At 55.1% G+C, this 13,546-nt stretch overlaps 2 protein-coding genes across 2 annotated transcripts; one reads left to right on the top strand and one right to left on the bottom strand.

The window, feature by feature from the left end:
• Window positions 1-7,194: 7,194 nt before the first annotated feature.
• On the top strand, window positions 7,195-7,611 carry J7T55_006779 (uncharacterized protein; the record flags this gene model as incomplete). The annotated part of the gene is made up of 2 exons (XM_053132430.1): window positions 7,195-7,320; window positions 7,465-7,611. The coding sequence occupies 2 exons, from the start codon at window positions 7,195-7,197 to the stop codon at window positions 7,609-7,611; spliced, it is 273 nt and encodes a 90-aa protein (XP_053001542.1).
• A 3,458-nt stretch (window positions 7,612-11,069) lies between these two features.
• Window positions 11,070-12,395, bottom strand: J7T55_006778 (uncharacterized protein; the record flags this gene model as incomplete). Its single annotated transcript, XM_053132419.1, has 3 exons — window positions 11,070-11,332; window positions 11,513-11,597; window positions 12,369-12,395. The coding sequence occupies 3 exons, from the start codon at window positions 12,393-12,395 to the stop codon at window positions 11,070-11,072; spliced, it is 375 nt and encodes a 124-aa protein (XP_053001541.1).
• Window positions 12,396-13,546: the final 1,151 nt, after the last annotated feature.

Genomic DNA, 13,546 nt, shown 5'->3' with positions numbered 1-13,546 from the left:
GAGTGCAGCCATCACCGAACCAAACCCCACCATCAACAAAGACGTCACGTCATCGGCAATAACGGGGGCTAAAGCGTCCTGCCATCGGCGTTTGCCAAAGTTTCCCTCGAGCCTGCTGCCGGCAACAACTAACAGGCGAATAACAGGCTCGCCACTAGAGCACCGGCAAAAGCTAGCGGTGTTCCATCGGACCTGGTCTAACCTCCATTCCTGAATCGCGGGGCCTATGATGGTGTCTTCGGCGATAACATCAAACACCTTGACCCATTTCTCCCGTGGATCACGCAAGGCGCATGGCTCAGGTCTCCGCTTGGTCCTGCTTTTGACAATGCTGCGCGACGTGGCCACCTGATAAGATCGGCTTTCGGTCTTAATTCATGCTGATTCCCACCACTTCCTCTCAGGTTTCACTGCGCTTGATTAGTTAGTAATCCTCTCATCAAGTACTAAGAACAAGACCCCTTTCTGCTACTATGCGGCCCTCGCCTCTTCACGTGGAGATACAGAACATTGAGCAAAGGCGAGGCCTCATGTTTGTGATGACCGACACTTGATCACGCCCTTAGGTCTGAATAATGGCACTCACTTCCACCTCACAAGGCATCATGGAGCATCATGCTGACATCCTCATCAGGCATTTGGCGCATGCGAAGTATCGGTGCGGTGGTGATCGGTGATGATGAACATGATACATCGCAGGTGGCCAGAGCGATTGTCAGACGAAGCCTGTTCCAGGGAAGCACGCAAATTTTGTGTCTGTGGGACAGCATTGCAGTTGGAAAGTAGGGAAGCATCTCGCTTTGTCTACACCTGCACTTCTGTGCGTCCGACAGACACTGAGCATGGCCTGAATCGAAATGTCACTGTCTGGACTTCGTCTCTGTTGAGCCACCAGCACTGATATGCTATACTGGCTGAGCCATCACGACGGTCACATCCGGCGGTACAGCAACATGAACGCGATCAGCAAGGATAAGTACAAGAAACAGCGGCTTCGGAGAACTCACGCTTCTGGCAAGTGCCTGAAAGACGTCTGAGCAAGCGGAGACGGATGCACAAGTTCGTCACCAGGGAGGATACCATCTTGAGCACTCTCGGAGCCACTGCATGGCGTCACCTTCATCCATGATGTCCTCAGAGCTCAAGCATTTGTGCACAGCTCTTACCATTCTGCGAAGCGCGACGTTGAACTCTGTTTACGGCTTCGCGTTGTAACATCGTGGAACCATTTTTGTTCGGTTCGCCTACCAAACAGGAGATGCGGCAGGGCAGCCTCATTGGTCCCCAGGCCACCGCGTCCCTCCAACGCAAATGCCTGGAGGATGCAGAGCGGACTGGCACCTCTGAGACTGTTCAAACGAGGCGCATCTCGCTCCAATTTACCGATCCTTGGTACAAATCACTCGATAGATCTACGGCAACAAAGACACTGGACACTTCAGCAGCTGGGACACCAGATCGGGGCCGGCCGGTCTCACGGGAATGGCCACTGATCTGCGCGCTTCTAGTGGTGCCCAACAATCAGCAGGCGAGGACCTCCGGAGTAGTCAATTCCCAGTGCACTGTAAATGAAGGGGCCAGCATATGGTTATTTCTGGACCAACATCTATGCAGTACCAATTCATCGGGAGTGGAGGCTCGTGTTTGTACCGACTGATCGCTCGCATTTGTGCATATCCACGATACTCTTTCCGTTATTCGATCTCTTTTTGCAATGCATGAGGCAAGTGTCTGCATTACAAGATACAGATGACATTTCTCATAAAACCATCAAAGTATCAGTACGAAGCAGTTACCTTCCAAGCAGGTCTCTCCCCCGAGTTCCCTTTGTGACAGCTCGAATGCGACGGCCGGGGACGAGCCACTGAGGAGCCTCCGGCGAGGAAAAAGCAAAGAAAACTATGCCTAGGCAACCCGCAATTCCGACCTGTCGATTTATTGGGACGGTTGCAGGTGAACCTGGGCACTACTCCTGCACGATTTTGCCCTTGCATCTCAAACCAGCTCTCACAGGATGGGAGCATGCTCCCGGCAGGAGGATTAATTCCGCTGCACACCGTTTCGTCTGGTGCCTGGCGATGGATCTGGATGCGTAGCTTTCGTCGCATATCACCTTTCAGATGTCCTCTATCGCTGGCATTTGTGTGGGCAATTCCAGGAGGCAAGCTCACTCATCTGTACTCTTCTTTGAGAGACTCGTTATGTATCGCGCTACCGGATGCAGGTGCCCTGAACCGGTCCTGGGAGGTCGGCCTTGCAGACCGCCTCACAGAATGGCACCCTGGATGTCTTGTGAGCTGCAAGAGGCTCGATGGTGGCTGCGTGTCTGCGTGTCTCGTTGCAAGTGCAGCAGATCAATCACCGTTATGAAAGTCGAAACCGCCTGCAGTACATCACAATCCCAGCTCATTGTGGCAGGTTACACAGTTAGGCCTTTGCTTCTCCGACTGCACTCTCCCATAAGAGCCAGCCATGTAAGGGGGAACGCAACTCATCAATTATCACATCCTCATCCGTCAGGCTTCTCTCGCTTCTCTGCCTCAAGTCGTCATTTTCGTCTGCACCCTGCCCTGCGAGCCTTCGTATCCCGTGTCGCCTTGCTCCCGCGTTGGCTGCCACACCGGGTTCCCGCGCGCGTCCAACCGGTTCTCCGTCCGACCCTGCTTTCCAGGATCTTTACAACCTGCAGATCTGTCTGCACCATTGCATAAGGGGGAGAGAGAAAGAGCAAGTCTTGCCTATTCGAACATATACTCGCCACTGGGTGACGGTTTCGATCGGACATGCGCCAGATCTAAGATCAACGACCACCAATCGCGCTTGAATCACTCAGTTTGGATGGCCGGTCGCTCCCTCACCAGGTTCACGACGATGGCAGCAAGGGCAATGCAGTTCCCACCAGTCCACCCTCCCCTTTACCGCCGCGCTGCATACTCATAGCGGGAATAGCTAGCCATGCAGGGCGAGTCGATCCTGCCACCCGCGGCTCGTATCAGCATTTCCTTTTTAGGTCCGTCAAGCGTGTGGGATGTGCGGCACGGCTAGAGTTTCCGAGGAAGTTGCGTGGTATGCGACGATTTGAGATCGCTGTTCCGACCGGAGAAATATGTGCGCTGTCGCTGCAGGCGGGCTCTTCCGAGCCAGATGTGATATCTCATCTGCGGCGGTTGAGAAGGAGTCGAGGCGAGAATGCCGATGTCTGCTACCTGGTCGGCCGGGTCGAATCGATCATTTCTCCCATTGAGTCACAGGTATCCAGTCGTGCGCGTCTTGCATCAATTTCGTATGCTGAAACCTCATTTTCGACTCAGTCAAATCTCCGGCGGATGAAGAGACTCGTCTTCTGGCCTCAAGCAACGACGTTGAGGAGGCCGCCCGTCTGTCCGGTACTTTTGGCCCGGTCGCCCAGGCGGTGGCCGACGGGAGCCTGCATAAACAACGACACCTCCGGACGTATACGGGAACAACAACACGCGATATCTTGGCCCACGATAATGGTTTCATTGGGGTCTGAATCACACAGGTACCCGCCACGTGCCGCTCAGCTCATGTGAACCTGTGTGACGTCGAACAGCCCTTTGGGTAAGACACACTGGGCTGCATATGATGGTATTGTAGGTGAGCATGTTGGCTTTGGTCCAAGAGAGTTGCTCAGTACTCAAGTAGTCAGTCTACATCCAGAAGCCATGTTCTCCTTCGCCTTTTACGGACGTCACCGCATACAACTTTTCCCCCCTCCGTTGAGGATGCCCATGTCATGCGCAGAACAGCCATTAGATCCAATACCAAGTGTGACTACGTCTCCCCAGTCGTGAAAAGCTCACGGGAAGCCCTCGCCTCGATAGGAATTACAGGGAGTAATTGCTGATTCATATGGCAACTGGCTTAGACGAGCATACATCAGGCAATCTAAGGCAACTAATGCCACTTCTATGGTAATTGCCGTACAAATTCACTTGGACATGAGACATTAGATGTGCTGGAGTCTTCTGAAGTGCAAGTGATTGCTAGTAGAGGTAATCAAGGCAGTTCTACGCCTCCGCCAGCGTCTCAACAAGATGCTTAGGTACGCATCAATGTCGAAACGACCGTCTGAATGGAGAATGGAAATTTTCCAATGCGATTTGTTAGGCACGCACGTGGAGCAAAGCCCACTGCGCTGTGGAGAAGTTTCAATGTCGTCCCGAGTCACTTTGAAAGGCTTTCTGGACTCTATCATCCGCGCACACTTCACGTCTCAAGATACGAATTCTACTAGCCATCGTCGTCAAGTTCGACGACAAGTCTCGTCTCGGGATCGCTTACAATTCACGACGACAAAAGTCCCGTAAACATGCATTCGAATCCATCCGAAGGCCCCAAGGTCAGTGGTATCCCGTATCCCGCGATGCTCTAGCCACAAGCGAGGACTTGAGACCGCCCCTAGCGCCAGTTGGCGTAGCCGACGTCGTTATGCTCGCTCGTGAATTTGAAATGACGCGAGCACTGACCCGCAGATCCAACGATAGTGACCATCTGATGAACAGCTGTCAAGCTCCCCGGAAGGAGATTCGTGAGACGACCCCTGACGCCGTCGAGACCATTCCTCCTCCGGCTGGGCCACGTTGATCATCAGGCTGCGATATGCCGAGCCGCAAGTTCATCTTCCATCACGCCCCTATCACGCCCCTATCACGCCCCCTGACCTTCATCGGGACGCGCAGACCCCGGGAATGCCGCCTCCGTCTCCCCAGTTCCGCCTTTGGAGCTTGGTTAAACCCACAGTGGTCTACCGTGCAGGCTACCATGCCGCTTGGATGGAAATGGAACTATCTAACCTCTTTGTTTTGTTTCTCCTCCTCCAAGGGGCCCGTCTGTGCGCTGCAGAGATACCGGGAGTTTTAACACATGCCGCTGCTCTAGTCCAGACGCTGACACGAACACCTCCACTACGTAGTGTAGTCCCCCACGCCAGCGCTACTCGCTGCTGCACTAGGACGATTCATTGTTTGGGATGGTGAAAAGGGCGAAGTGACGAAAGTATTACATTCGCAATAGCTGGTTTCGATAGAGCACGCTGCGCGATTTTGGACGCAGCCACAGGACGAACTCGCTGGTAGGTAGCGTCATCGACGACTCGTGATGGTTCACCAGCAACTCTATCCCGTAAGCAGCCAAGTCATGAGTACCTTTATCCAAAACGGCAACGACGTCTGGCGAAGGCGTCGCCACCGGACAGCCACCGAAGCCCGTCACTCGTTCCTGCATAGGCACCGGCGTGTGATGTCGTGCTGACTGGCCACAAAGGGCCACACTTAGTCATGGAAATAAAAAGTCTAACGGGTTGGTTTCCCCGAGACTTCGCCCCCAGCCTGGGTGCTACTCGCTCATGGCGGGCTGACTGTGTGATTCTGCAAATTGCCTCCTTCCGGCAGAGATATCTCTCGTCAAGCTCTCGCTGCTGTAACACAACGAATGCCGACGCTGGCTCGGCTAGTGAAACGAGGGTATGGTTACCGTTGGAGGCACGGGGAAGACGCGACGTGCATCCACTGCCCGGAGACCGCATGGCGGCCGAGACCCCCAAGCTGACGAGTCAAATTAACCGCGGCAACGTCGGTAGTTTGATTTTGTGTATGCCGGCCCGGCGGCGATCCCTGACGAGCGAGGCAGAGTCGTCCCGCGATGATTGCACTTGCTGGTGGCTGAACCCGGGGAATTGGACCAGCCGTGTGCGCGGCGTCGTGTGGTATGGTGAGGCTAGCCGTACCTGCGGGCCTGGGGTAGCCGCTCTGGTCATGGCCCGCCGCCGGATCCGCAATAGCACTGTTTAAGCTCTTGCGCTGGAACTCGATGGATCAGAATAGCGTGCGTTCCAGGCACTCACTCTGCTTTCGTCAAAGGACTGCAGAATTCTCGAGGGGGTTTCCCAACCCACTCCACCTGGCCTTGCAGGGCACAAGCATCACATACCATCAGATGGCCTGCTCAGGTCAAAGAATAGGCTGATTATGTGTCAAGCCGGGCCTGGACCCGTATTGTTGTCCAGCGATGTACGTTGATGAGAACGGACGGCAAGGCTCGAGGCTGGCGTTGCATTGCCTCGCTATGCGCAGAATACTCAGGGAGCACCCAGTGACACCGTGGAGGATCGACAGCTAAGTCATCTCGCGAGCATCATGGCGCCATGTTCCCTGTAGCACCTGGCACGGCAGAAAGCCTAAAATCCAACACAGACAGGCTCGATCAACATGTACCGACCATGTTATGCAGGCGCGCCATGCGAGTGACACGAACCCAAACAAAAGCCTTAGGTACATCAGCCTTGAGTATCACTCGCTTCCCCTCCCATCAACTCGTCATCCGTCGGCCGAGTCAAGTCAGCTGGGCATCAGCGCCAGCCAGCACTAGCAGAGCCTGTTCGCCGCCCCGCAGTCGCAGCGGGCACTACAGCCATCGTCTACCTGAGGCTTGACCATGATCTGTTTCCAACGTGCAGCAGCCGCATGCAGGAGCTGTTTAACTCGCGTGAGATCGCCGCAGATTGCGCATAGCCCTGGCATGCGGATGGCATTCCCCGGAGCCACTTGGCTGTATGTAGTGCGCAGTGTCACGCTGCGGCATTGGAAAGGTGGGCCGGCAGCAGGAGAAACGTCCATCCATCTGGCTTTGCAAGGCTTAAGCAGCTGCAGAGGATGGGATGGTGCAGCGACTGGCATTCGTCCAGCGTCGACATTCTCCCCCGGATTAGCATCCCGTCGAGACCGATGCGTCCGCCCGCCACCCATGCGAGCCGCTAGCCAGGTGCTCCGCGAGTCTGGCCCGGCGTCGAACTGGCAGAACTGGGGCCATTGTGAGGATCCGGGGCAAAGAGAGTGAGCACCCTGATGCTCGCCTGCATGCAGCAACACAGATAGCGACGGCGCAGCGAGCCCGCCTTTCAAGGTTTGAACTCGCAGCAGCTCGGCGTCACATGCTGCATTAGGGCGCGATGCGATCAAGCGGCTGCGGCTATCTCGCCTCGAGAGATTAAAGTTTTATAGCTGCCATTATTATAGTCAGCCGTTCAAGCTTTTGTCGCACTATATCATGTATTTCCAGTGTCAAGTCAACGCGCGAGTCCGAGGCGCGGGGATGCTCACTCGAGGCTCCGGGCTCGCCAGACCCGAAACTCAATATAGATGGAGATAGCAGATTGAGGAGATGCGATTCAGCATGAATGAGCGCTCGGGTGCAGCGCGCGAACGCATCGCACATCTGGAAGCGTCCATCGGTTTAGGTCTCGGCGTCCTTCGCGATGCATCACGCCTGGCAGACAATCACGGCTTGAAGCCTCTGCTTGTACGACCTCTGCGACGGCCCCAGCGGCGCCCAGGTCATGCCCCTTTTGCTGGCCGGGCTTCCTTCCCCATTTCTTTAACTTCGTTAGTCAATCTCGATGAAGAACAGAGACGAGAATGTCATTTGCTCGTCATAACGTAGCAGTCCATGTGGACCGACGAGGATGATGACGAAGGGGTAAGGGGCCACTCTGAGGTCTCCACGGCCGATTCGAAGCTTTTCAAATCCTTCTCGGAGCTGTGGAGCCTCGACATAAGCCGTGTGAGGATGCAGTACGCAATGGGCGTGTGACAGGGGCAGGGACGTGGTGTTTTTCCAAATTCATCTCTATATGTCACGTTGTGGTGGCCGGAGGCTGTCCGTGTCATAACACGGCTTATCTGGGCTCGGGACGCTTCTATCTGCGGTGAGCCGAGATCAGCCAGGGCATCTTGAGTCGTGGGCCGATCCTCCTACCCAGCTCGAGCCGAGAAGCACTCGCGAGGGAAACCATGCAACCGACAGGCGCGATAAACAGTCGGCAATAACGCTATAAGTCTTGAATGGCATGGCATGATATATTATGCCATGGTGTGATATGTATAGCATGGCCAGGAAAGCATCTGAGGCTATCGGTAGGCGAAGGAGTTTGACAGCGGGCCAACGGACAGGACTCAAGCTTTCTGACAGAAAAGCCGGAGGGGGGCAAAAGCAAAAACAGGCCGCGATCAAATCTGCCAGGACACCACCACCGGAAGGCAATCCGGACACGTGCAGATCATGCGGGGGGTGACAGAACGGGAGCGTCGCCGGGATCGCCAGTCGAGGAGGGGCGCACCCCCTGGTCCCAACTGTCTTCTCAGCCGAAGGGCACCAAAATGGCGTGAGAGCCGCGTTGTTGACAGATGCGCCACTAATAATTCAGGAGGGCGCAGGAGGCTCACCTGAAAGAGGTAAGTCATCCTTCAATCTTGGAAATGAGGGCCCCCGATTCGACAGCTCAGATTGCCTATCCTGAGAAGACTATTCTCCGATAACAGCCTCTGGACCCCACTACCTGGCGATGCGAGCTGGCAAGAGGTGAGAAAGCAGGGTAGAGAGCAGGAGAGCTTCTGCCACATATTCTGTTAATTTCGGGCGAAACACCTCCCAACCCAGCCTCCCCCCACAGGAGCTTCTCACCGCCCAAAATAGCATGGGTGGCCCGCCGTAATGCCCAGGGTCCCGGCTCGGCGGTGGATATATCGCGCCAAAAAACAACATCTCGTCCGCTCTGACGATGGACCTCCTCGACAGGGCTCTGCTCAAGAAGGTCCTCGCGAGTGACTTGTTGCCGTTGTCACTGAAGAACCGGCCTCGCCAAGAGCACGCACCGTCGTATACTTCGTAAAGGGAAATTCTCGAGCAATATTTGTCCGGAAAGTGCTCCAGTGCCCCTCGCCGCCCTGGTCGCGCCGTCGCCGCCGCCGCTCCCTGGGCGTGATGGGAACCTTGCGGAGATGATGATGCGACCGCCCACATTGCTGTCTATCTGTACGTATACGCGTACCGCAAGTGACGACCGCGTGGCGCAGAAGGGGAGAGCTCCATTGCCGGTCCCAATGTAAACGTCAATCATACTGCCTCCGGGGTTACCTTACCAGCCAACTTGACAATTGACAGGGCGGTCATCACACTCCCCCGGCTCCGTGAGACACCGTCTCGTGGAGCTCTTCACCTTTCTTGGGCGATCCGACGGCCGCTGCTCTATTGAGCATGGCACAGCCACTGCCCGCTCGTGCTCGCTACCGCATTGGGTTACCCACGTACGCGTACGTATGCCTCGGCGTGGTGCGGACATCCTGAAAGGTTGATGACAGGCCCATCTCCGGAGCATCCGTTGACAGCTGCTCCAGAGAAAACTCCGCCTACCGCCGTGTCGGTATTTCCGCTTCCTATTTATGAATTGGTTGGTTCATGCAGATTCGCGAAGCTCTCGTCTGGGAAGGGGGAGAAAGGGGAAGGCTGGGGCTCCCCAATTCGATATGTCGAGTTGGTAGATGTGACGGATTGGGAAATATGACGGATTGGCAACGGGTCTCAGGACTCCGGGGGCATATGGGGACGTACAGTGCTGGGAAATTGGTCCTCCACCCATGGACTGTTGCTCGTAACGAATACATGCAGTTAAAGAATTACATGTCTTTCAACCTCATTTGGTAGGTACTGAGCACATGCGGTATCAAAGTTTAATTTTCTTGGTCAGTCAGAACGGCAAGGTGTTTGAAGGCTACCCGAAAGGGAATCCCGTCTCAGTCGCAACTCGACCCTGGAGCCAGGTTCAGCCATCGTTGCTATTGTTAGCATCTTTTGAAGCCGTGGCTTGAATCGAACTTGGCGCGATCGTAGTCAAGCTTAAACCTTCATACTGGAGCATAAGTGTCCGAAAAACCCCGTCTGAGTTCTGGCAATCTGGTACCTGCGGTAGTCCAAAACGACGGCGCCCTGATTGACAGGCGTTGAACATGCCACACTGCCGAAAAAGACCCTAGCACAGAAAATCCCCCGACCTAACAATGCAGGAGGTCGGATGTCCGTCGTATGTAGCAGCACCTGAGGCCAATGGCTTTGGTGGACCGCATTGAGTGTCGGCTTCGACTTCCGTGCGTTTCGGCGGGCGTTTGAAGGCCTTTCGTGTTTTGGTGGCCTTTTACTCGCTCGCACTCGTGCCTCGACCAAGAAAAGAGCGCTAGTCGTGGCTAGTCGCTCTCTCCAAACAAGTGATGCTCAAGGGTCCAACACCTATGCGTGCCGAACGCGGTCTATGCTGTCGCCCATAAGCTGTAACCTGCATAAGAACTTTGCTCATCTCATTTGCCGTACGGAATGAGATGGCCTATCAAGGCAGAACTCGAATGTAATGCCCGAAATTGGTAAAATGACTATCAGGCCAGCTGAGAGACCACAAGCTGGGTATGGGTCGACGGTAGGTTATGTCCTGCCATTGTCGAGTCCTTCCGGCCTTCCCCGTCATCGTCGCGGTTGCATCAAAGATTGACAGCCACCCACCTGCAGCTGTCACTGAGATCGTCCCTGATGCCCCTGGCTTGGCCCCTTGAAATACCATCCAGGTAGGATCCGTCACATTCCATGGTGGAAATGAATCTGGGCTGAGCCAGCTAAGGCTAGGCGGCGATGGGTTGCTCGGGGGCAAGCGCACCATGTGCAACCTTTTCCGGGGCAGTTCAGGCCCATCCTCAACGTGGATGAAGATCTGCATGAACCGCCAACGTGCATGCAAGTTAGAGTGCAGACGAGCACTGGCTTGCACTGCCTACGAAGACATCGTAGCGTATCTCGGTCATCGAGTTGAACGATCACTTACTGCTATGGGTCGTGGGGGTGCCGCATTCCGCCAAGGAGCATCGTCCCTCAGCCCCACCATCCGAGCGTACATATTCGCCTTGCCTCGATGCGAGTAGTCCTCGTAGTGTGCGTTCGACGCCCTGGAGCTAGCCACTGAGATCCGGCGCTGCTCCTCCATCGGACGCCACAAGTCGCCCAGCTCCTGGGTCATCGTATCACGAATTAGGTGATGCCTAGCCCCTGTGATGTGACTGATCCAGGCGGGTGGCCTGCACCCCTAGCCCGTGAAGCAATGGAGTCGTGCTCTGGACCGGCACTGGACCGGCACTGGACGGTCTGGCTGTCCATCCAGTCATCAACTGAAGAGAATTTCCAGCACACTTTGCCATGCCCGTGCGAGCAATGCCAGCTGAGCGAGGCCAAGATCAGAGTGTTGGACATCGGGCGAACAACATGGAGACGCGTAAGGACTCAAACACAGTCTGACTCCAGATAATGAGATGCCTCAAAGTCTCGGCAAAGGCGTTGCCGGAGAATGAGTCCAGGCTGTCTGTGGACAGTGAGACATTCCCATGATGTTCACAAACAAGCGAGATTTCCTGGGTGCCCTTCCGCTGCTGGGCCCCTGAAGCTGCGACACAGAGCGCCGTCGATCCAGTGAAATCACCAGCGGCGGGCTCCTCCTCGCCTGGGCATAGAGATATGTCTTGTCGCAAGAGAGATGCCAGCCTTTGAGACCCGCAAATGCACGGTCAGCGTCGGGTAGAAGGGTCCAGTTTAGAGCATCTGCAGGCCGTGCGCGGCTGGACGTTGAAGCAAAATCCAGGGACGCGGTTGATCAGTTGACCCAGCGTCTGAGCGCACAAACTGCTTGACTGCAAGCCGCTGTCGCCAATCCCAGAAGCTCGCCTGAGGGCCACTATGGCTAGGCGCGCGTCGTGTATGCCGACCTCCTGAAAAGCAATTGTCAGATGAATGTGAAGAGCATGTCATCGGGGTATCGCTGCCCATGTCTGCACAGCGCTTGCGGTGAAGGGCCTCACTCTTTGAGCATGTAGAAGCAACGCAGACTGACCCGGCGGTGTGTGGCCAACAGTTGCAAAGTACTGTGGGCAATCCACAAAAAAGACCTGTGGGAATCTAAGTCCAGGAACTAGATCGTTCATGATGCTCGCCTGCATGATCCTCCGGAAGTCTCTGACAGATTGAACCTGCATAAGGCCCCGCCTGCACTCCATCTTCCCACAGAAGGCTGCAGAATGCAGACTGCAGCTTCCCACAAGATCCACGAAGGGGTCCACATGTAAACACATCCAGCCGTGGACGCGGCTTCTCTGGCAGCCGGCCTGCCGGCCCGAGAGAACGTTTCTCATGCGGTCGAGTCGTGAGAGCCGAGGATCGGAGGTGGTGAAGCAAATATCAGACGGGTTGATCGGAGAAGCGGTAATCCGCAACGACAGCGGGAAGCATACCGAAAAGTCGAATTTTTTTTGGTCGAAATGAAGGTGTACTCCGGGTCCAGCGGGGGTGTCCATGTCGCTCCCCCATTCCAGGATCGAAAACGGCCCCACTCTTTGACGATGAGGGCAGCAAACCTACAGTCAGCCCTTATTAAGACCATTTTGACAGTTCAACTTTGAGGCCTCGATGGCATATTCCGTTTACCTTGATGACGATGATACCCGGTGGAATCATCGGCATGCCTCATTGCGAGCGGGACTAACAAATGCAGGAAGAGTGTCCTGGACCATTTTGGGTGTTAGGTCCCGGTAACATCGGATGGGTTCAGTCTTCTCCTTGGCCAGAGGACGCTCCATAGCGCTGATTGACCAAGACGCCTGTGTGGTGGTACTACATCCTCAGCCTCAGTCAACGGTCAGTACACGGCGTTTGGCGCAAGTCTAACAGCGCATACCCGTCTGCTGTGAAACCTGTCAGGCCAAATGCCATGTGGAACCGCGAACACCCTGATGGATTACACAGATCTTACACAATCAATTGTGGCTGCGCTATCGCCTTACACACAACCGGAATGGTGTCGGCCTGCAAGATTTCGCGGGAATCTGCAGTTACGAGCCTCACCCAAGTACCGCTAACGCCTGATTCACAGGTTCGGGTCGACCTGCCAGACCCACCAGGCAGTACTGTGTTGAGCCTGAAAGACTCATTCACAGAGCGCTTTCAGTACGCGGCAATTGAGCTTTGAGCCGTCGTTGACAAGGAAGAGCGTGCCAAAGTGTATTGTGAGCCAGCAAAGTCATAGCGCTTTTTCACAATTGTGAAATTCGTTGCATAGAATTCAAGCGGCAGTGACCTCAAGCTTTGTTGTAAAAGTCTGTGGTCCTCGGCCCGCCCCCGAGAGCTGCGAAACTGGGGCGTCGAGTCATTCGGCACTAGACACAAGGTATTTGGGAGGTCTGGACTGATCATCTTGCCGGCGATTTTCAAGCAGACATCGCACGAACTGCTCGATGCCAAGTAACAGGGCTGTTCCGCCAGCGTACTCGTGTCGAGTCGAGCAAGTCGCCCAATGACTAATTGAGACGATTACCATCCTGACTCACCGATGTCTTTTGCGTGACCTGACGAGCGATGCGGCCTGGGGTCGGGATGAGGAAGACAAGCACGCAGCGACAGAGATTGTGGCATGCGCTTGGTTCGCAACCCAGTCCGTAAAACGACAGCATTGTGCAAACTCATGCACTGCAGATCGCACGCCAACTGTTCGTTGTTAGTGTTCTCCGGTCGTAAATAAACTGCAGCACTTGCGAAGCAAATGCGAAGCAAATAGCGGACTTGATGACTTCTCTGTCGGTCCGCGGTTTTCACCGCATACGGTATGTCAGTCCGAAGGAAAGGGCATTCGCCTGGGACCCTAGATTAAGTTTGATGTTATCGATCA

The sequence above is a fragment of the Diaporthe amygdali genome, assembly GCF_026229845.1.
Source record: "Diaporthe amygdali strain CAA958 chromosome Unknown NODE_1_length_4327563_cov_65_473760, whole genome shotgun sequence".
In the NCBI taxonomy this organism is placed as follows: domain Eukaryota; kingdom Fungi; phylum Ascomycota; class Sordariomycetes; order Diaporthales; family Diaporthaceae; genus Diaporthe; species Diaporthe amygdali.
The sequence above is the reverse complement of the archived record's forward strand: the minus strand, read 5'-3'. Positions and strand labels throughout refer to the sequence as shown.